The following is a 24,353-nucleotide window of genomic DNA, read 5'->3' on the forward strand; positions in this document are numbered from 1 at the left end:
TTTCTGCACATCTGCTTGACTAGCTCTAGTTGCACTTACAATTCCAATTCTTTAGTTAGCCCTTCTAGTAATAGTTGAGCTGTAGTAGTAACTTTGAGGGCTGTCTTTAATTGGGACACACAGAAATACATTGTGAATTTTGGCAGTAGGTAGGAGCTCCAACTATTAAGCAGCTTCTCCAATTTTTTATAGAAACCGATACGACCCATAGTAATGTGGAGACAACTTCTCATTAGACCTCGTAGCAAGTGATTTGACTTGATATGGTTTCAACCTGAGGTAAATAACATCTCATACCTCAAAAGTGTCCTCTCTACGGTGGTTATCAGCCTGGTTCTTCATTTGAACTTGTGCCGTTTGCAACTATTCTTTACGCTCCTCTAGGATAGCATTCCTCTCTTGTAATTACTGGTCCACTTCTTGCACCCTTGAAGGTTGATCTCAGGTCCCTCCCATATAGAGCCTTGAATGGTGCCATCCTGGTTGTTTCATTATAAGTAGTATTATCCCAATATTCAGCACAATACATCTTAGATCATTTCTTATGCGTATTTCCAGCAAAACACCTCAAATAAATCTCTAAGCTTCGGTTTGCCACTTCCATTTGCCTATTGGTCTCCAAATGATAAGAACTATATTTAAGTGTACTTCGAGCCATGCTAAACAACTCTTTCAAGAACTGACTGATGAATACCCTATCTCAATCAATCACAATAGTGCTAGGAAAGCCATGTAACCTTACGATTTCCCCAAGAACACCTCAGCTACTGTTTTTACATCATAAGGATGTGACAAGGGAACAAAGTGGGCATATTTATGAACCAGTCTACCACCACCACCAGTATGTTGTCATAGCGACTGCTTTTAGACATCCCTCCTATAAAATCCATGCTAAGATCCTCACATGTAGCTTGTGGGATCAAACGAGGTTGTAACAACCCAGCTGAACTCAAAGATTCATATTTATTTCATTGGCAAGTGTCACATCCTTAAAATGTTTAGAAAGTATTCCAAGTGAAGATAATTCGCCAGACTGACAGTGACAAAATTTGCAACAGCATATCTTACTTTAAGTTGCATATTGCAACAAAAGAATGCTCTTCGAACCATGTTTGCTTCAAATGATTGGGTGTCTAGCTATTTGGACATAAAAGTGAGGGTAAGCAAGTAGTGGACATGGCTTTTAGGGATTCTAGATTTTGGTGTTTCATCAGATATTGCTTAAAGTGTGTGAGTCCGCTTGTCAAAGTTTTGAGACTTATAGATGGTGACTCTAGACCTGCTATATATTTATGAAGTAATGCATAGAGCCATAGAAGAGAATGCTAACAATTTTCAAAAGAAGGAATCAAAGTATAAAAAGCTGTGGAAGACAATTGTTACTTGTTGAAATTTACAGCTATATAGACCCCTACCATGTAGCTACCTACTTTTTAATCCTAAGTAAGTTTTACACACTTCAAAATTTAAATATTTATTGTTTACTAATTTAATTGTATGTTAGAAAAACATAACTTATTCATTGTTTTCTTAAGTTTCATTATGATGAAAAATTTAAAATGGATAGAGAAGTTTATTTTGGTTTATATGAAACTATTGAGAGAATGATTTCAAATAGAAAGACAAGATCTTTAGTTGAACAACAACTTGAGACGTTTAAGTCTGCTAAGAAGCTTTTTGGAAGGAGCATGGCAATAGATACTAGAGACAAAAAAGCAACCCAGTATCGTTTTCTAGTCTTATACTATTTATAGGAATTTAATTTTTAATCCTAATAATAAATATGAATTTGACAAAACATTCCTAATTATTTCTTTTTTTTTTTTTAGCTCTTTGGTAGGAAGGTTATGGAGGAAAAGGAAGGAGTTATAAAAAATAGTTATGAGAATTTTGAGTCTCATACGTAGTGCTACTGGATGTGAAAGAAATTGAAGCACATTTAATCAAATGCATACTAAGCAAAGAAATCACTTAGAACAACAAGCACTTGTATTTGTCAACTTTCAACTTGAGATGAGACAGAAAATTAGAGGGGAAAAAAAACGAGACATATGATCCAATCTGTTTATCATATGTTGAATCTGATGATGAGTTGATCACTGAAAAAGAAAATCCATACTTACCAGTGGATGATCATGGATATGATAGATATACATGAGAGTTTCACTCTTGATGAAGGAGCTTGAAGCAAAAAAGAGAGATATAATATTTTAAAACTAAACTTAAGTTGATTTATATCTAAATATACACCATCATGGTTTTTTCCTAGGTCCAAGAAAATTGAATATATACTATCATGCAAAGGAAAATCTATAGTAAGGCAAGAGAATAAGAATAAAGATAATGTTGAAGATGGGGAGGAGGGAAGAAGGTGATGAAGAAGTGACATTGTTAATGGATGATAATCACGAATTAAGTGACATTAATCTTGGAGATGATGAATGATTGATTGAATTTTATGTTTAGTGACTCTTGTCTTTTGAAGTTAGAATTTTGATTTTTGAACTGACTTTAGGGACCACTTGGGTTTGAAATTTCATATGTTGGCTCTCTTTTTTTTTTTTTTTAGGAGGCGTATAGCACCTAATATCTACAAACTTTTGATATTTTCTTATATAAAAATTACTTATATATCATCCTTAATAATTGTTCATGAATTGTACACAATTCAAGATTCAAAAAACCGGTTTTCTAATTCACGATTCGTATCCTGATTTGATAACCATGTTCTTAAGTAACCCAAGTGCCCTCCAAGAGGGGAATCATGGAACTGCTTGATAAGCTCAATTGTCTTGGAGGAGTGACGCGGCAGCACTTGCTTTCCTTTATAAAACACGACTTCATTTCTCATGGCATACCCTTTTGGTCCCTCCTAGCCTTGCATAAACTGCTGCATTATTTCTTTGAGCCCTTCATCCTGTAAATCTCATGTTTTAGTTCTATAATGCCATCATATTGCCAAAGTAAGAGTACCTAAGCTCCAAGTAAGTATCTTGCCTTGACAAAGCACCTGGCACTCGGTTTTCTTTCCTCCTCTGTCTGATTCGGTCTGTGTTTCTAGTGACTCAAGAAGCCTCAAACCATGGCATCTTCTCTTGATGGGTCCGACAGTTTGAAAACCCGAACTCCCCACGGGTTGAGTTCTGGTTTCGATGGTTCTTCAATATCCAATGTCTCGGAGAAACTCACATTCACCAATTATCATGATTGGGCTCAAGCCATTCAACTCGCCATTAGCGGTCACGAAAAGTTGGGTTATCTAACTGATGAAGCAGTGATGCCCTCCAACAAGTCGTCTGCCGTAGTGACCCAATGGAAAATTGACAATTCTCTCATCTCCTCTTGGTTAATCAATACAGTGTCCCGCCAACTCAAACGCAACTTCATGTATCTGCCCACTGTGAAAGAAATTTGGGATGCTGTGCGCGATTCCTATTCAGATGGGAAGGATCACTCTTGCCTCTTTGATCTTCAACACCATATCTGGCGATGTGAACAAGGCCCACGAAGCGTTATGGAGTACTGGCTTGAATTGGTTGCTCCATGGCAGGAATTGGATCTCTTAACTGAGGGAAGTTTGGACCTCTTCTGCTGATGCTGCTCATCACAAATGGAATGTTGACACCAAACGTGTTCTGCTCTTTCTAGCTGGCCTAAATACTGTATTTGATGATGTCCGTGGCCACATCTTAAGTCATACGTCTCTAGCTTCCCCATTAGAGGTCCAGTCTGTTGTTCGACGAGAGGAGTCTTGGTGACAAATCATGCTTCTTGAACCAAGACCGACTTCCTCTAATTCCTCTACCTTTGTTAGGAAGGGGCATGACCTTGCTACTCCTGGACGAAACCGACCCACGTGTGACCATTGCCACAAGGTAGGTCACACTCGTGACAGATGTTGGGACCTACACGACAAACCAGCTGATTGGAAGCCCCGTAAAGGTAAAGCTTGAGCCCACCAAGCTACATAAGAGGCTGATTCCCCAGCTCCTGTCTTCAGCAAAACAAATGACTCAACTCATGGAGGTTTTTAAAACTTTGCAAGCCGAATAGAAGCCTGTAGCTTTTGCCTCCATGGTTCATAAAGGTACATCCAAGGTTGCTTTGCATACTTCTCTTCCTTCTTCAAAGTGGATTGTTGACACTGGTACCCCTGACCACATGACCTCAGAAGCAGAAATGTTTGTTTCCTATAAACCTTTAGTAGGGAAGAAGAAGATTACCACTGCCACTGCACTGGTCTGCCTGCTCTAATTGCTAGAGTTGGTTCTATCAATATTTCGAAATCACTACACCTTGATTCTGTTTTACGTGTTCCTCACTTGGCTTGTAATCTACTTTCGACTTTACTATCTAGATGTTTCTACCGTGACTGCATTATGCTCTAGAATCAGGAACTCTGTTTTTGCTTCTGATGATAATAACCTTTTGTTATGGCATAAAAGGCTAGGTCATCCTAGTTTTTCCTATTTACAAAAATTGTTTCCCAATTTTTCATCCAATAAAGATTCTCGTTTTCATTGTGAAGTCTGAGTTAGCTAAACATCATCGTATTACTTTTTCTCCGACTGTTTATAAGGCTTCCCGACCTTTTTCAATCATTCATAGTGACGTGTGGGGCCCATCAATAATTCCAAATCGAACACATTCCAAATATTCTGTCACGTTCATCGATGATCACACGCGGATGACTTGGGTGTACCTCGTTAAGAATAAAACTGATGTTTGCAACATCTTTATTGAATTCTTTAATTATGTCAAGACTCAATTCAACACAACAATCCGAGTTCTTCACACTGATAATAGAACTGGGTACTCTAATCACACCTTTGGCACCTTTCTCACCCAACATGGCATTGTTCACAAGAGTAGCTGCCCTCATAGTCCACAACAAAATAGGATTGCTGAACATAAGAATAAACATCTCCTTGAAGTTACCCGTGCCCTTCTCTATACTCATAATGTCCTTAAATACTTTTGAGGGAATGCCATTCTCACTACCACACACCTCATTAATCGCCTTCCCAGCAGTGTGTTTTCCTATACTTCCCCGCTTGATGAACTTCGCAAAATGGGAGTGTTTCTCATCTCGATTCTACACTTCTTCTTCGTATCTTTGGGTGCCTTGTCTATGTTCACATTCATCATCCTTCTTCTAAGCTAGATCCCCGTGCCCCTCAAATGTGTCTTCCTCAATTGCTCTAACTTCCAAAAAGGCTACAGGGGCTATGATCCTGTCTCTCACCTTCTATTTGTGAGTCGTGATGTCACCGTCTCTCACCCTCAGTCTTCAATTCAGGGGGAGAGTCAGAGTGAATTTCAGTCTATAGAGTGCACACCCGAACCTATACCTCCCACTAACCTACCTATCAATGTGCCATCTAGTACTAGTACTCGACAGAAATGGGGCAAGACTTACTCACGACGGAATACTACTACAAATGACCGTCCTTGCTCTGAAGAAGTGCCGATCTCCAACCCAGTGATGGATCCTATAGAAGTCCATGATAATGTGAATCCTCCAGCTAATGTGAATGATAATCTTGACAGACCCATTGCCTTGCGAAAAGAGCCTCATACTTGCACCAAGCACCCTATTCAGAAGTATGTATCCTATGCTGCTCTTTCTTGAAATTACTATAATTTTGTGACTAGTCTTAAGAATATTAAAGTACCTAACAATGTGTATGAGGCATTTGAGATTCCTAAATGGAAAGCTGCAGTGTCAGAAGAAATGAGGGCCCTGGAGAAGAATGGTACTTGGGAAATTGTAGACCTACCAAGGGGAAAGAAACCAGTGGGCTACAAGTGGGTCTTCACCCCAAAATATAATGCAGATGGTACATTAAACAAGTTCAAAGCCAGATTAGTTGCCAACGGTTTACCTAGACAAACGGGATTGATTACAATGAAAATTTTGCCCCTGTAGCAAAACTTAACACCATTAGAGTTTCACTTTCAATCGCAGCAAATTTGGATTGGCCACTTGAGCAACTCGACATCAAGAACGCCTTTCTCAATGGTGATCTCAAAGAGGAAGTATGCTTGACACTTCCACCAAGTTTTGATGAAGGAAAAAGACACCAGGAATGCAAACTTAAAAAATCCATCTATGGGCTAAAACAGTCACCAAGAGCTTGGTTTGACAGATTCTCCACTATTCTTAAGGCTGAGTGATACAAACAAAGTTTATCTGATCACACTATGTTTGTCATGAGGAATGAAAAGTTAATAACCATCCTTATTGTGTATGTTGATGATATCATAGTCACTAGGAATGATGTTAAGGAGATAGACCGTATAAAGGTAGCCTTGAACAAGGAATTTGAAGTTAAGGACCTTGGAAAACTGAAACATTTTCTAGGGATGGAAGTAGCAAGATCTAAAGAGGGAATATATGCCTCTCAACAAAATTATATCCTAGATTTACTCAAGGAAACTGGAATGCTTGGATGCAGACCAAGCAGAGTTCCCATCAATAGATTAGAAAAAATGAACAAGCTACTAAAACCGAAAGAGAAGCTGCAAAAAGGAAGAAACAAGAAAAGGATGAAGTTGCTGCAAACAAAGGCCAATATCAACGACTAGTGGGAAAACTCATTTATCTCTCACATACTCGTCCTAACATTGCATTTGCAGTAAGTGTAGCTAGCCAACATATGCATTCTACAAAGAAAAAACATATGGATGCAGCTTATAAAATACTCAGGTATTTAAAAGGTACACCCGGCCAAGGGCTGTTCTTCAAGAAGAGCAATCTGAGAACTATTGAAATCTATACAGATGCTGACTGGACTGGTTCATAGGAGGACAGCAGATCAACTTCAGGATACTACACCTTCATATGGGGGAATTTAGTTACTTGGCAAGGTAAGAAACAACAAGTTGTGGCAAAAAGTAGTGCAGAATCAGAACTACAAGCCTTGGCCCAAGGAATCATGGAGGGGCTATGGCTGAAGCGAGTAGCAGATGAAGCACAAATACAGATAGACTCTCCTTTGAGACTCTTCTATGACAACAAGGCAGCTCTTAATATGGCACTGAATCTTGTAAAGCACAGCAGGACCAAACATGTTGAAGTGGATCGCCACTTCATTAGAGAAAAGGTGGAAGAAGGAATAATCTGTCTCTCCTATGTACCCACAAAGTTACAGCTTGCTGATATACTTACCAAAGGCTTACCGGAAGAAGTGTTTGAAAAGTTTGTAGGGAAGTTGAACATGATAAATATCTATGATCCAACTGGAGAGGGAGTGTGGTAATTATGTAAATACACTATGTAAAATTCTGATTTAGACTGATTCGTAGGAGAAAATTTCGGTTAGGATAGCAGGAGAGTATTGATGGGATATTGGGTCTCAAATTTCCTGATTTATTGTTGAGGATTTCCCTCTTGTAATCTATTTAATCCCAAGGCTCAGAGAATGTGAATATACCAGATTTCAATATACCGAAATTCTTCAAATGGTCATGGCAACTTCGAGTTCTTCAAATGCCTCTTGTGTCTTCTCACCCCACTGAATGAATATTTCTCAAGAAATTGGGGTAGTGGAGCTGTAATTCGACTGTGTCCCTTGACAAACTTTCTGTAGTACCCTATCAAGCCCAAAAATCCTCTTAAAGCCTTCAAATTTTGGGGCTTAGACCACTGCACCATAGCTGTGATTTTGGAGGGATCTGCTTAAACGCCTTCAACAGAAATTATATGGCCTGGTATTCTATCTAACTTTGCCCAAGCACACACTTTTTAGATTAATAACCAATTGACGCTGCTTCAACAACTTCAACGAAATTATGACAACTACACTAGATAATGAAACAAAACAAAAAGAAACTGAAAATGAAATAAACAGCACACTGTCACTGGTTTTCGAGAGACCATGACCTCTCCCATAAACCAATCACCCTGTCTACCTCCTACGTTGCTCATGCTACTTTTATTTCAAGCGTTCCACCACCCTGACATTGTTAGATGATCGTTAGGCTCCCTAGTTCCCAATATGCCCCTGACTTTGGCCTGCCTCCCCTGTTTGGGCCTTCTTTTATAGATCTAGCCCTAAAATGTAGTGTTAGGTAGAAAGAATGAAGACTTTGAAGCCTACTTCATATACTGGAAAAATTTCAATTTCACCTTTACTGTTCCAAGATTAAGCAAAGTTTGCAAACTGTTTGGTCAAATCTACGTAATAAATCAACATGCCCATGAAGCAAATCATATACAAAGCATTATGCAAAACATATGCGATCACTAGATTATCATTGAGAAGTGCAGAAAATTACCATATCAATTGCCTACTTGTATCTACAACTGGCTGTGATTTCACCTTCACAATAATAGAAAGAGTGGGTCAAATAAACGAGCACGTGACTATTTTACATTGCCATTAACAATGTAATACGATGAACAAAAGTATGAAATAGAATGAAGAAACACTGGTATATTTTCAAAGTCAAACATTTTTCATCATTTCACTAATAAGAATTTCTTTGATTGAACTGAATATTTGATGTAGCAAAATGCACAAAATTTTAAAATTGAATATACAGAGTTAAAAATGTAATATAGATAATCTATTCCTTATTTATTAGGTCCACTTATATTACAATTATTTCATTTTACCTTTCTGTCATTACTTAATATCAATTAGGTTTTGAATTTAAGGGATTAAAATATCACATTATAACACTTGATGATAGTCCCTCAGTTATGTATCTTGGTTTATCTAGCATTTTGGGAAGAAAATATACAGTGCTTGTACTGCATAGTTTGCGGATCAAAGTTCTTGTAATCCTTTCTCTTTTTAAAATTCAGCCCTGTATTCTACACGATAGCAGAGCCCTTGCCATTATGGTGTTTTGATCACAAGGGAGAAGAGAAATTATGTCTTCATCATTTTAAATGGTAATTCTCAATTGCTCCCAATAGTTTTACATCTCAATAATACTTAAGCACTTTTGCCATCATGCACATCTGAAGAATGTGACTATTCCAATACAATTAATCAGTGGTATTGTTACTTCCGAGAGTCCTCCTTCCTCTACTTTGGCCAAAAATTTCTGTTTTTGCCAGCAGAATCTACCCAGATTAGTAAAGAAACTTTTAATGGTATAAAGTGGAGGTATTTGAGATGAATGTATTATCATACAAAAAAATGATAAGATTCATATTGAACATAAATGAGGATGAGTTAGAGCGGTGTCTATTATAGAGCAATTGTAGAAAATCATTTGAGGTTCTTTAGACACATACAAAGAAGACTACTGGATACATTGGTAAAGAGGGCAAATCAAGCAATACAGAATCCTCTAAACAGGGGTAGAGAAAAACCAAACAAACACTCAATGAAGTTATTAGCGGGACCTTTTGGTTAGTAATATATCAAAAAATTTGTTTGTTAATAGAGTCCAATGATGCCATACGATCTGTGTAGTTAACTCCACCTAGTAGGATAAGGCTCATTGTTATCATCCCATAGCAGAACTACTCTTCTAACACCTTAACTAAGCCTAAACATAGATTTTATATTTGGACAACTATAATCCTGCCAACGACACACCCAAATCGCAATGCTAACAATGAAAATCAAGGGGCAACATTACGGGCCATAAACCCAACAAGGACAACTACCCACTTTGGAGTGGTATGTGACTAAGTACACTTGCGTGGGAAAGTAAGGTACTTGACCAATGACAAAAATGCTAGGCTCAACTGATCTGAAATATAAAACATGGAAGGCTAGGAATAATCAAGTAATGGCATGGCTGTCCAACTCTATCGAGCGACACATCAGTGGGACCTCCATGCAAAATGAAACAATTGTTGAAATTTGGGAAGCTGCTGCAAAAGCACATTCAACCCAAGAAAGTGCAGTAAAGATATTTGAGATCAAATGTGCTATTCATGAGGTAAAACAAGGGAAAAAGCCAATGACAGCATTTTAATAAATTGTCTAAATTTTGGAAGCAACGGGACCATTTGGAGATACACATCTGGAGCTGAGCTGAAGATATTGAATGATAGGTAAAGATTTTAGAAAAGACGCATATCTACAAATTCCTGATGAAGCTGAATGAGTTTTGATGATGTTCAGGTAAGGATTCTTGCCATTAGACCTCTTCCAACTTTAAAAGCTGTTTTTTCTAGAGTCAGAAGAAAAGAAAGTAGGAATAAGACCTAGCAAGGAATGCCTAGCAGCAGTGGAAAGAACTATGCTTGTGCTGGGCTACCATGTTGTCGAACTTCCAAAAACACCTATAACAGTTCCAGACCACCAACAAAGAATAATAACTTGAAAAGAAGTAAAAGTTTGTATAATCATTGTCAAAAGGCCAATCACACTAAGGACTATTTGCAATGTAAATAATAATGAACACAAGAATTAGTTTTGTTAGTCATACATTAGTTAGGTTCAGTTTGTGTTGATGACAGTTTGCCTAGGTTGAGCACAAATAGGGACTTGGGATTCAGAATATGCTATGCTGTTGCTTTTGCTCAAACTAAGCCGGTTCTGATCTCTCTCTCTTCTCTTCCCCCTTCATACCTCTTTCATCCCACTTCTGTATTCTTTAAGAAAATGTAGAGGTTTAAAACGTAATCAATATATAATTTTAATTTGGACTGATGTGGTCTTGGTGAAAAATGATAATCAAGAAGAAATCGCATCTGGGAGAGTGAACGAAGAGAGGTTCCATTAAAACATCTACGAGAGAATCAGAAGAAAAGTAGAAAACGAGACAAGGTGGATCTTCCTAGTTTTACTTTTAACAATATTATCATTATATAAGCGTGCGACTATAAATGTATTACTTTTGTCAATTCATTTGCTTGTTCCGTGTTCTAAAAGCAACATAACATACTTTATTTCTCCTGTTCTTTACATTACTGCATTCCCAGGCATAGTTTGTCTTTGCAGTGACTTAGCATGAAATTCATCTAATCAAGCATAGGGCCTACATTCTAAATAAAAATCATGCCTGTGATATGCTTGAAACTTTAAAGATAAGCTAAGAAACATCAAACAAAAAAGAAAAGGCAATTTGATCCAGCATTGAAACTAGATACCTCTCCAGATGTTTGAAAACTCCAATAAGTGTTTCCATTGGAAAAATCAAGAAAATAAATTTTCCCCCTATAACATCCAACAACCACCTGGAGAGATACCATATGTTAGAACAAATGGATAGAATCTATAAGTCCATGCAATAAAGTGACCTGATATGTTGACATATAAAAACCAACCTGGGAAAAGTCGCAAACAATTGCTGCAGAACATTCAACCCGTCCTTCCAGTTTGGTCTCCCACTGAACAGAACCACTAGACCAATTATTTAGCACAACTTCAGTACTCAGTAGTGCTAGAACACAAATTCTTTATAATTTTGCTATATAGTGCAAGCATAAGTATGCAGTCACAATACACCAACTACACACAACTTATTAAAAAAAAAAAAAATTGACCATGAAGAGGATAGAATTCATAACTACCATAAAATAAATCCCAGTGTTTCATTAATCAGCTGAAGAAAGTAAAGCAGAAGGATGAAGCAATACAAATTTACCAACAATTCAAGCAGCAATACAAAGAATCAGGCTAGGGAAATAGAGCAAAACGAATAGAGATGTCAATTCTTCTCTGGTCCAATCTAATTAAACTAATTATATTTTAGATCGCATAAGAAAAGTAGTTGAATCTTCCAATCTACAGTGATGTTTTAAGAGACTGGAAAAGAATATAAGACACTCCGTTGTTAACACATTTGTTAATAATTTCACTAAATAATTCACACATCGAGTATGTAGTAGTAATGATATAAGGCACATAGATTAGCACTGAAAATCTTCATCTATAGATCAAAGGAGTATGTACAACATGTACAGAAGAAAGAGGAAGAGGGGATTGCGCAAGATAAAGAAAAAGATTACATGAGATATGTCTAATGTATTTACTCCCCACGATGCTGCCTAATAACAATAAATACTATTTATGTACTTACTAGGTCAACCATGAGGCATTAACGTTATTAATATCAGTGAATATGGAGCAGCTACCCACAACTCAAAATAGACGTTGAATATCTACAAAACAGAGATTTATTGATCCTGTTAAGAAGCACAAGTTTAATATCAGCTAACTAATCAATATTTCTGTCTATTTTATACAGTGTTTTGTCATCTTTAATCTAGGATTAGAAAAGATTCTAGGGTTAGCTTATTCGCTTAGGTCTTTCGCTTATCTATATCCATTGTACTCAAAGCTTTATTCAAGGATTAATAATAATCAGAGTCCCATTTTCCCTATTCCTTCAATCCTTCAAATCCAAAGCAGCAGAAATGCGTCCAATTTAAATATAACCCTTTTAGATTGTGCTGAGAGTAGCAGCTGATTATTCCCATCTATAGGGATATTTTAAAAGACTACAAAATAGAAAAACATGACTAAATCTTTTTATTTCCTTACTTCTTTCTTTTTTTCTTTTTTTTCTTTTTGTTTTTTTTGGCCTAAGCCCACTTAGGAGGGTCCAATTAGTTAGGTTATTATTTAGTGCTTTATTAATTATTTTATGCATCATTTAAATTAGAATTAATTATATTAGATAGGATGCGTTTTTATCTCGATTTAAACTCGAATTTCAAGACATTAGGATTTAACTTTAGGTTTTATCTTGTACTTCTCTATATGTATTAAGCAAATACATCAAATAAAGCTTTGAAGCTGAGCATCAATTACTCAGCTAATTTCTCCTTTCCTCTTTTTTATTTTCTTCAGATTTCAAGTTTCCAATTATTTTCCTCAATCATTTCATGTTTTTTTTTTGGCCCGGGGGGGGAGGGAATCTGCAACATTCATGAAATAATTTGCGGTAACAGCTCTTGATAATTTCATTGATAGAAAAGTGTTACATATATAGGAAAAGGAGAGAATCAGATCTAATCTAATCCCTTAAACTCCTCCTATAATCTCAGTGAATATAATCAGAAATAAATTATAATAAAACTCAATAAAGCTTAGCATGATTCTAGGAGATAACAATCCTATCTATAAAGAGAAAACTAGGTCTACTACCCATACTTCCAACACTCCATTCAAGCTGGTGAATACATGTCAATCATTCCCAACTTGCCTATGAAAGCTTCAAATTTTTCCCAAGCGAGGGACTTAGTCATGACATTTGCTATCTGGTGCCTAGAAGGAATATAGGATAAATCTATCATCTTAGCCTCTATTTATCCTTAATAAAGTGACGGTCAATCTCTACATGCTTCATACAATCATGACGTACAGGATTGTTTGCTATGTTAATAGCTCAAACATCATCACACCAGACCTAATAGGATCATTAATTCCAATCTGCAGTTCCTTCAACAACCTAACCAGCCACATCCCTTCACAAATCCCTAAAACTAGTGCTCTATATTCAAATTCAGCAGAAATTCAAAATGCTACTAGTTGTTTCTTGCTTCTCCAAGTCACTAAGTTACCCAATATATGGGAGCAATACCCTATAATGGGTCTCCAGTTAGTTTTGAAGCCTCCCTAATCTGCATCGATAAACAACTCAATGCTTCTAATGTCCCTTTTTGCAAAGAATAATCCTTGCCCTGAGGTCTTTTTTTAGACATTTGAGAATCTTGTAGACAGCTGTCTTCTAAGAGCTACTTGACAATTGACTCGCTACACTGACTAGATAGCATATGTTAAGCCTTGTGTGAGACAAATAAATTAGTTTTCCTATTAGCTTCTGATATCTCTCCTCATTTATTGTTGTGCCATCAAGTCTAATGGTCCATTTTTGATTGAGTTCCATTGGGTAATTTGCAGGTTTGGCTCCCAACACCCTCGTCTCCTTTAGTAGGTCTAGGGTGTATTTGCGCTAAGACACACTAATTCCCCACTCCCATGCCCAAAAAATATCCTAGGGACCCAAGTTCTTTGATCTCAAATTCAATTGCCAAGTTTTTCTTCAGCCTTGCAATCTCTTCAGCATCATTCCCTGTTAGCATTATATCATCAACATAAACAAAGAGAGTAGTTATTCTATCTCCATAACACTTAATAAACAAAATGTGATCTGCTTGGCTTTGTTTGCATCCCCACAATTTAATAGCTCTGGTAAAATGTTAAAACCATGCCCTAGGTGATTGCTTTGATCTATACAAACACTTGTAAAGCCTACAAACCTTGGGGGAGTTGTTGAAAGTTCTCAACCCTAAAGGAGTCTCCATGTATACCTCCTCTTCAAGATCATCATTTAAGAAAGCGCTTTTAACATCTAGTTGATGAAGCGGCCAATCTAGGTTAGCTGTTGATAGGCCTGGCACTGAGATAAGGGCAGTATATGGTAGAAGGAGGCCCAAGCCCAAAGACTGAGGGACGGTTATCTAGGGTTGCGTGCGTAAGGGTGTGGACAGGGAGCATGTGGATGGTTTTGGAGAGCTGTTGACCTCTCGAATGTCAGGGAAGGTTTTATCCTTACTGTTCATCAATTTTCCTAGTCACCATTAGATATTTGCCGTTTTATTCTGTTTTCCCAGTATAGGTAGCTAGGATACTCAGTCTATTTTGCCATTTTTCCCCCTCCTTCCTCCATTGAGGGGGTCTTCTACTGTGAATCTTGGTTATTCAGAATAATACAGCGAGCTCCAACAATCTGGTATCAGAGCCGATCATCCAGGTATGGTGGGAACGAGAATGGAAAACAGACTAGAGAATGTGGAGAGAGTCATTGGTGAGTTTCAGAGAGCTAATGTGGAAGCACGGGAGGAACGCGCCTCAATGTAGAAAATCTTGGCTCAGCTTCAAGAGTAAAACGCGACTATGCTGGCCCTACTTCAGGACCTTGCTCGCCCCACGGGGAGGGATACCAGACACCACCATGAAGAGGAAATTACTGAACCCGTCAACTTAGAGGCCAAGGAGGTGAGTGAAAGGGAGAAGAAGGGTACTGAGAAGGATGTCCAAAAGTACCAGAAGCTCGAGATGCCTCTGTCTGATGGGGAGGACGCGATGGGCTGGATTTGTAGGATGGAACGCTACTTTATCATCAACGGAGTACCCGAGTCTGAGAAGCTTGATGCCGCTGTGGTTAGGTTGGAAGGAAAAGCGGTCAACTGGTTCCAATGGACCGAAGTTAAGGCATCCATTGGCAATTGGAAAGCATTCAAGAAAGCTGTGGTCGAGCAATTCCATTGCAGCCAAGATGGGGATAACTATAAGCGCATTGCGGGGTTGAGACAGACCAAGGGTGTGTTGGAGTTCAAGGAAAACTTTGAGTTACTAGTAGCGACCCTGCTGGATATATCGGAGGAATCATTGATGGGAATGTTTTTGAATGGGCTGAAGGACGAAGTCAAAGCAGACGCCCGCCTAATGAAACCCAGGAACCTTAAGGAGCTCATGGACAATGAGTACTAGGTTGAAGGGCGAAATGTCAGCTTGCAGAAGGTAGAGGAGAAGCGGGCTCAACATCTAAAAGGTGGGTCTCCATTGAAGTGGCCCAACTCCAAGCCCACTTACCAAAAATTTTCAAGCCCGCTGGAGATACCAAAACTAGAAGCCCCGAAGGTCACTCTTCCATCCCCTACCGCCCGTACTTTTGATGTTGTTGGGAATTTGAGGGAAGCAGTAACACGCAGAGGTCGCGGCGACTCTCAGAGGCAGAGATTAATCGAAGAAGAGAGCTGGGAATGTGCTTTAAATGTGACGAGAAATACAGTCTGAGCCACCGATATAAGGGCAAGCAATTCCGACTATTGGTTATTAACGAAGAGGATGAAGGGAAAATTGGGGAGGATGATTTTGAAGAATTAGTATAGGAGGCAGAGGGGAAGGCGATGGCTCCAATAGAGTTATCCCAAGCCATGGTGGTCAGTTTCTCCAGCCATCGTACCATGAAGGTCCGGGGGTTGTTGGGAGCAAAACCTGTGGTGATTCTCATAGATAGCGGGGCGACCCATAATTTATATCCGACAAGCTGATCAAGGAGGTGAACATGAGTGTCACTCCTACTCGACCTTACTCAGTAACAATAGGGGATGGCCGAAAAACCATTACCAAGGGAGAATGCAGGGACGTGGAGTTAGACTTGCAAGGAATTCAGGTCAAGCAAACCTTCTACCCTTTTGCTCTTTCCAACATCGACATGGTACTGGGAATTGCATGGCTAGAAACGTTAGGAGAGACTCGTATTAACTGGAGACAACTATCCATAAAGGTGAGTTTTGATAAGAAGTAGGTGTGTCTGCGAGGAGATCCTTCCTTGACTCGTTCGCAGACCGCTGGGTATTTAGTGGAAATCTGAACGATGAACCTACCAGGTAGTGACAGTCAGGAGTCAGCAGAAGAGATCAAACCGGCTATTCCGAAATTATTACAGGGTTACCCAAAGGTGTGTGAGTCATGGAAGGGGTTACCGCCATACCGTACCAAAGACCACTCCATTACTATAAAAGAGGGCGTCTCCCCCCTAATATTCGTCCTTATCGATATGCTTACAGCCACAAAACAGAGATTGAAAAATTGGTAAAAGAAATAATAGAAGCTGGCCTTGTCCGACCCAGTAGTAGCCCATATTCAAGTCCAGTTCTCCTAGTCAAGAAAAAAGATGGTAGCTAGCAGTTCTGTGTCGATTCCCGGGCCCTCAACAAAATTACCATACCAGATAAGTATCCAATCCCTGCCATAGATGAGTTGTTAGATGAACTGGGAGATGTGACTGTTTTTTCTAAATTGGATTTAAAATCTGCTTATCATCAGATCCGCATCAAACCAGGGGATGAGTACAAGACTGCATTTAGGACTCATGACGGCCACTATGAGTTCCTGGTTATGCCCTTTGGGCTCACTAACGCCCCGTCAACTTTCCAATAACTGCTGAATGACATATTCAAAGAGCATTTGAGGAAATTCGTTCTAGTCTTTTTCTATGATATATTAGTGTACAGCAAGGACGAGCAATCGCATCTGGAACACTTGAAGACGGTTCTGTCACTCTTGCAGCAACATGAGCTCGTCATAAATCTCAAGAAGTGCAGCTGACCCCTCTAAAATTGAGGCCATGGTCATTTGGCCCGTTCCAAAAGACATCAAAAGTTTGAGAGGCTTTCTAGGACTCACTGGGTATTATAGGAAGTTCATCAGAGACTATGGAAAAATCACAGCCCCTCTTACAAAGTTACTGAAGAAGAATGCTTTTTGTATGGAGCAATAAGGCTCAGGTTGTTTTTGAGAAACTCAAGAAAGCTATGGTATCTGCTCCTGTTCTGTCTATGCCGGATTTCCACCTTCCCTTTGAGATTGAGGCAAATGCCTGCGGCACTGGAGTGGGAGCAATGCTAATGCAGAGAGGTAAACCCATTGCCTACTTCAGTCAACAACTATCAAACAGAGCCAGGTGGAGTTCGGTTTATGAGAAGGAGCTAATAGCCATTGTCTTGGCTCTAAAAAAGTGGCAACATATCACTGCCAAGCCTTTCATTATCAGAACTGACCAGAAAGCTCTTAAGCATTTGCTAGAATAGCAGATTATTGCACCTAATCAAAAAAGTTGGGTATCCAAGCTGATTGGCTATAAATTTGAAATACACTACAAACCGAGCAAGGAAAACAGAGCTGCGGATGCCTTGTCAAGAAGGGACAGCTGTGAGGCAGCTCTGAATGCATTCTCACTGTGGCAATATGCAGATGTAGAGGAATTCGAAATTGAGATAGCCAAAGATGGAAAACTATATGACATTTGGCAGAGGATGCTCCTGGGAAAAGAGGTGCCAGTGGGATACTCAATCAAAAATGGTTGTCTAATGTACCAAGACAAACTGGTTTTGCCCCGAAATTCGCCCAAAATTGCCGCCTTAATATCTGAATTTCACAACTCACCTATTAGAGGGCATTCTCGGTACTTGCGAACTTATAAAAGGCTATCGGAAGTGGTGTACTGGGAAGGGATGAAAAAGCATGTGCAAGAGCAAGTATCAAGGTGTGAAGTGTGCCAACGCAATAAGTATGAGGCACTTAGCCCAGCTGGGCTGCTGCAACCACTACCGATCCCTTCACAGGTTTGGGAGGATGTGAGTATGGACTTCATAGTGGGGCTGCCGAAATCGAATAGTTTTGATACTATAATGGTAGTTGTTGACCGACTTACCAAGTATGCCCATTTCATTCCCTTATCACACCCCTTCTCAGCTAGTGAGGTGGCTGAAATCTTTGTTAAAGAAGTGATGAAATTACATGGGTTTCCGAAATCAATTGTCTTTGACCGCGACAGGGTATTTGTTAGTCAATTCTAGCACGAACTATTTAAACAGTCAGGAACAACCTTGAAGTACAGTTCAGGGTACCACCCCCAGACAGATGGCCAAACCGAGGTTGTTAATCGAAGCTTGGAAACATATTTGAGGTGCTTTGCAGGGGAATGTCCCAGGAGGTGGGTGAGGATGCTTCCCTGGGCAGAATTCTGGTTCAACACAACGTACGACAGATCCATTGACACTACCCCCTTTAGGGGCCTCTATGGCTGACCATCCTACTGTTTTCAAGTGGCAAGAGGATGGGTGCAAGGCAAAAGGGGTAAATGAGCAGATCAAGGAGCACAATGAGGTGTTACACCTCCTCAAGTCTCACCTCAAGCAAGCCCAATCAAAAATGCAACAGCAAGCTAATAAAAGGAGGAGGGATGTGGAATTCGCTGTGGGTGATAAAGTTTATTTGCGCATTCAGCCCTACAAGTTGAAAAATTTAGCCAAGCGCCAGCATGAGAAGTTATCACCCAGGTATTATGGGCCGTATGAAGTTGTTCAAAGGATCGGGAAGGTGGCTTACAAGCTGCAACTGCCAGAAACAGCCAGGATCCATCCTATCTTCCATGTCTCACAACTCAAAAAGTTGATTTTAGCCACTGAAACAGCACACCCACTCGCGGATTTCCTGACTGAAGAATATGAGTTGCAGGTTCAGCCATAAGATGTAGTGAGGGTAAGGGCAATGACCGACAGCACTCAACAGGTTCTGATTAAATGGCAAGATCTACCGAACTATGAGAACACTTGGGAGGACCTGCAGCATATCAGACAACAGTTTCCTCACTTTCCCCTTGAGGACAAGGTGAAACTTGTAGAGGGGGCGAATGATGGGCCTGGCACTGAGATAAGGGCAGTATATGGTAGAAGGAGGCCCAACCCGAAGACTGAGGGATGGTTATCTAGGGTTGCGTGCATAAGTGTGGGGACAAGGAGCATGTGGATGGTTTTGGAGAGCTGCTGACCTCTCGAATGTCAGGGAAGGTTTTATCCTTAATGTTCATCAATTTTCCTAGTCACCATTAGATATTTGCCGTTCTATTCTGTTTTCCCAGTATAGTAGCTAGGATACTCAGTCTATTTTGCCATTTTTCCCCCTCCTTCCTCCATTGAGGGGGTCTTGTACTATGAATCCTAGTTATTCAGAATAATACAGCAAGCTCCAACAACTGCCAAGGAAAGTAAGACCTTTATGGTGTTGAGTTTGGCAATAGGAGCAAAACTCTCCTAGTAATCAATGCCATAAGTTTGAGTAAACCCTAGAGCTACTAAACGAGCCTTATGTTTGTTTACACTACCATCAAGATTGTATTTAACAATAAAAACCCATTAACTACTCTCCACAATTTTGACCTTAGACAAATCAACAATCTTCCAGTTCTTATTTTTGTGTAGAGCTCTTAGCTCCTCCTCTATGGCCTGCTTCCACCTAGGATGAGCAATGGCTTCGCTAAAATTCTTTGGAATGGGCTCTGTTTCAACATTTGCAACAAACGTCTTTAGATTCGAAGACAATTGCTCATAGGAAACATGCCTAGCAATTGAATGCTGAGTGCAACTCCTCTTTCCCTTCCTTAAGGCAATTGGCCAATGTAAATCCTCAAGGCTTGCCCCAGGCGCAGATCCATGGTTTTGCATTGGTGATAGAGCAAGCTCATCACTATTTTGCTGCTGTTCTAGTGATTTTTCAGGCTCTCCCACCCTAGTCTAGGATAATTCAGGATTAAAGAGGGGCTCAAAAGGGTTGGTGTTCTAGAAAGCAAACCTGGATGGCTAATTGTTGACACTTTCTGGGCTAGTTCCTGCAGTACTTTCATGTGCTTAGATTGGGTTTAAGAAGAAATAGGGGAAGAGGGAATAGCATTAGGAGATGACAAACTGGGAATAGTATTAGGAGATGATGGACTGGGTGCTGCAAAATTAGGTGGGATTTGTGATGTTTGTGGTCCTTTAAATGCTGTTCAGATTGGGAAATACCATGATGATCATTCTCAGTTCCATAAACAAGCCATTCACTCACACTCTTCTCCCCCTAAATGGTTGTTTAGTTAAAATAAGGTTGATGTTCAACATATTTTACATTCAGAGTGACATACACCTCATTTGTAGCAGGACAAAAACACATATACCTCTTTTGGCTAGAAGGATAACCCAGAAAAACAGTTTTGATGGCTTCATGATCCAATCTGCCTCCCTCTTCATTAAAAAAATACGTTGTACATTCAAATATTTTTTGAGACAGTGTGTTAAATAAAGGTGAATTGGGATAAGCCTTTTGAAAAATTTGAAGAGGAGTATGGGTGTTATGTAATTATAGTTATAAATAAGAAAATATTTAAATATGATATAATTAGGATAACAAGGATTTAAATAATATTATTAGGATCTAGATAGTATTTAATTATATTAGTAGGATTTGGACAGATTAAGATATCTAGAAAATATTTAAATAATATTAGGATAATTACTTAGATTTATATCTATTAAAGCTTTTGCTTATAAGTATTTGTCATTCTCTGTAACTCAGTTTTGCAATGTGATTAGAAATTATTTAATTTCTCTTGGTCCTCTACTCCCTTCTAATTCTCCTCTGTTTCTATTACTCTTTTCCATTTCTCTTTCCTGTTTCTCTCTCCTATTTCTTTACTTTCCATAACAATGAAATTTCAAAACCTTTGATGGCATTCAATTTATTAGATAAGCCGAGGTTACAATAGTATCACCCCAAAACTTGTTTGGCACATGACTTCCAAACATTATGGCCCTTATTTTCTCTTAGAAACACCATTTTGTTGGGGTGTTCGAACACAAGAAGTTTGATGGTGGATGCCATGTTCTTCCAAAAAAGTTTTAAACAATAAGTTTAGATATGCTTTGCCATTATCACTATGAAGCATCTTTATTGAGGCTTGCAACTAATTTTGAACAAATTCATAGAATTTTTTCAAAAACCTCGGATTTCTGTCTCATTAAAAAAACCCAAGTGAACTGAGTATGATCATTAATGAAAGTTATAAAGCATCTGGCTTTAGAGTTAGTTTCAAACCTTGATGGACCCCAAACATCACTATGTATGAGAGAGAACAGGGAATGAGATAAATAGGAGTTTCTGACTTGTTTGGCAAGAAGACAAGTTTCACAATGGAAATAAAAAATGACCTTATTATCAATTATGGGAAACATAAATTGCACGTAGCTAAAAATTAGGGTGGCCTAACATAGAGTTTCACAACTTAACATCTTTACTTGTCAAAACAGAAAAAGTAGCTTGAGATTTATTTGGCAATGATCCCTGCAGGTAGCAAAGCCTATTCCATACCCCAGCACTACCACTCATCTTCCCCAAAGTCAAGTCCTAAAAATTACAACAATGTTTATCAAATATTACCAAGCAATTTATCTGAGAAGCAACTTTTCTGATAGATAACAGATTGCATTTAATATCAGGGATATAAAGAACATCTCTTAAAACAATATTCTCAAATACTATGATAGTTCCAGGCCCCATTACTTTTGCATATTGTTCATTTGCCACCTCAAAAATTTCACATACTAAAATTTAAGAAAATTGAGAAAACAATTCTTTGAAACCTAAAATATAATCAGTTGCTCCAGAATCTACCACCCAAATATTTTTGGGTTTAGTCTTACCACTAAGAGTATGAGTAAGGAATGTACCTACTTGTGCCAATGTAACCTAGGGGGTAGTTTTCTTACTTATTTTTTGCAAAGGTAGATCTGTGCTTTTCAAGTATCTTCCTTAGGACTAGGAGCTCTTTAGTGGTTAAGGTTTCACTTTCTGATTTTGCAGTACCAATCATCAATCCTTTCTTCTTATGTTTTAGATTAGGAGGTTTGCCATGAAATTTCCAACACCTATCCTTGGTATGTCCACCCTTGTTGCAGTGGTCGTACCATTTCTCTGACTTCTTTCCTTCCAAGTTTCCTTGAAAAGCCAAGGCTGACGCCTCTGGTGTAAACGTGACATTCTGGGTCAGCAACTTTCAGCTTTCTTCACACTTTATCAGGTTGAATGCCTCTTCCAAGGATGGAAAAGGTTTCATACTCATAATGCAGCCCCTTGTATCTTCAAAGGTGTCATTTAGATCGAGTAAGAACTCTTAGCACCTTTCTTGGTCAACAATCGTCTTCTAGTATAGTCCATCCTTGGTGCAAGCCCATTAATGAACCTCATAAAAATTTATTTGTTGCCACAATTTCACCAATGCAATATAATACCAAGTCACACTTTTATCTTCTTCAATTAATTTTTGAAGAAGACGTTTTACTTGTATCAGAGCCATTGTGTATTCCCTTACTAAATAGGTCAGCTTCGCTAAAGTCTGTCTCTCTAGCTGATGTTGCAAGCAAATAACTTCCACTAATTTCTGCCGTCATGGAGCTCACCAACCAAGTCTTTAACATGTTGTTCTCAACACTCCAAACTACATATTCGGTGCTGTCAAGACTTGGAGGTGTTGGTGATCTAGTCAAGCATTGCTCTTTATTCCTTCCTCGAACAAACATTAACACACTCTGAGACCATTGCAGGTAGTTATTGCCGTTCAGGCAGTGAGTGATCAGTACTATGGAAAGACAATCTAATGCTGCATAATTTGCACCGAGCCCTTCTCCTATTAAACCCGAGCCATGCTCTTGTGAGCTCTCCTCATTCGATGGTGGAGTACAGTTTCCAAAATAGATGGTGAAAGCGCTTGGCCCATTAGAGCTTATTTCAATGCCATTAATTGTTAGACCAAAGCTCCAATACCATGAAATAATTTGTAGTAACAGCTCTTGATAATTTCATTGATAGAAAAGTGTTACATATATAGGAAAAGGGAGAGAATTAGATCTAATCTAATCCCTTAAACTCCTCCTATAATCTCAATGAGAATAATCAGAAATAAATTACAATAAAGCTCAATAAAACTTAGCATGATTCTAGGAGATAACAATCCTATCTATAAAAGGAAAACTAGGTCAGCTGCTCATACTTCCTGCCATTCTCAAGGTAGTTAGCTAGGTCATCCAATTTTTGCAGATTTCATCTGAAATTTCACATTTTCCAATCCATTTGGGTATAATAGCATAGAATATAAAATTCACAAGGAATCATGATTATTCAATACTGATAGGAGAAAATTTGACTACGGGGACAAATATTTGTGTGCATTTTATAATGCATCTAAAGCTAAAGATTAAACTAATAATGCATCAAAACTAATTATGATCAACAAAAAAAATAGAAATGATTGACGAAAGCAAGTTAACAAACTATAATAACTTACCTTCGGGCATTTATACAAAGAAATTTACACGAGTGAGATCCAATGAATAAATAAATTTCAGAGCTTCTAAACACAAGCATCGGTGATGCATCAACACAAGACTCCATATAAACTTTCCATAAGTCTTTCATATGACCTCTCCTACTTCTAGGTACTTTCAAAGACCAAGTTGTTTGATGTGTATCAGTTATTCTGGGCTGCTCTTTAAACAAGACCTTGTTGCATCGACTAATTGAGCATGGTAGAAATATTGAGGAAGAACACCACGGGATAGACCCATCACCCTGTGATGTAATGAAGTCCATGGTAAGGTCCCTCTTCAAATGTTTGAAAGGAAGAGAACTGTTGCTGTCACCATCAGAAGCACCCATTGGTTCATGAAGAAAATCAGCATTTTCAAAAAGACCAGAAGAAATACGATTTTCTGAGTCTACATTAAATTTTGAACAAGCATCCAAGTCGTTATGCAAAGCGCATGATCCCATTTTTTGTAGAAGAGCCATGCATAACTCAAAAGGACTTGGATGGCAATAAAGGAGTCTCATATCAAATCCCAGATTGTGAGCAATATGTGCAGCAGTAAGCGAGTTTCCACCCAACTTAAAGAAGTCATCATTATTGCAAAGCTTTTCTACCATTAAAGCATCACAAAATGCCTGTTAAAGCAACTATGAATCAATTCCTTCATTTCTGCAGAGAGAACTATTGTTTGAAAGTAGGAGAAAATGGATTTAAAATTTTCAAAAGGAAACAAACTTGTTGGGGAC

At 38.7% G+C, this 24,353-nt stretch overlaps 1 protein-coding gene across 11 annotated transcripts in view; it reads right to left on the bottom strand.

Moving 5' to 3' along the window:
* Positions 1-213: 213 nt before the first annotated feature.
* LOC114756419 (putative acyl-activating enzyme 19) overlaps positions 214-24,353 on the bottom strand; it is a 29,513-nt gene continuing 5,373 nt past the window's right edge. For 3 of the 11 annotated variants that reach the window (XM_028945361.1, XM_028945355.1, XM_028945352.1), the window contains 5 exons: positions 23,587-24,242; positions 11,240-11,315; positions 11,063-11,149; positions 8,281-8,324; positions 217-479 (listed from right to left, as the gene is read on the bottom strand). In XM_028945361.1, coding sequence (XP_028801194.1) covers positions 371-479; positions 8,281-8,324; positions 11,063-11,149; positions 11,240-11,315; positions 23,587-24,242 — 972 coding nt within the window. In that variant the 3' untranslated portion in view covers positions 217-370. The other 8 variants (XM_028945357.1, XM_028945356.1, XM_028945360.1 and 5 more) reach the window with 7 other exon arrangements.

The sequence above is a fragment of the Neltuma alba genome, unplaced genomic scaffold (assembly GCF_004799145.2).
Source record: "Neltuma alba isolate B1F8T4 unplaced genomic scaffold, ASM479914v2 tig00010403_pilon, whole genome shotgun sequence".
NCBI classification, from domain to species: Eukaryota; Viridiplantae; Streptophyta; class Magnoliopsida; order Fabales; family Fabaceae; genus Neltuma; species Neltuma alba.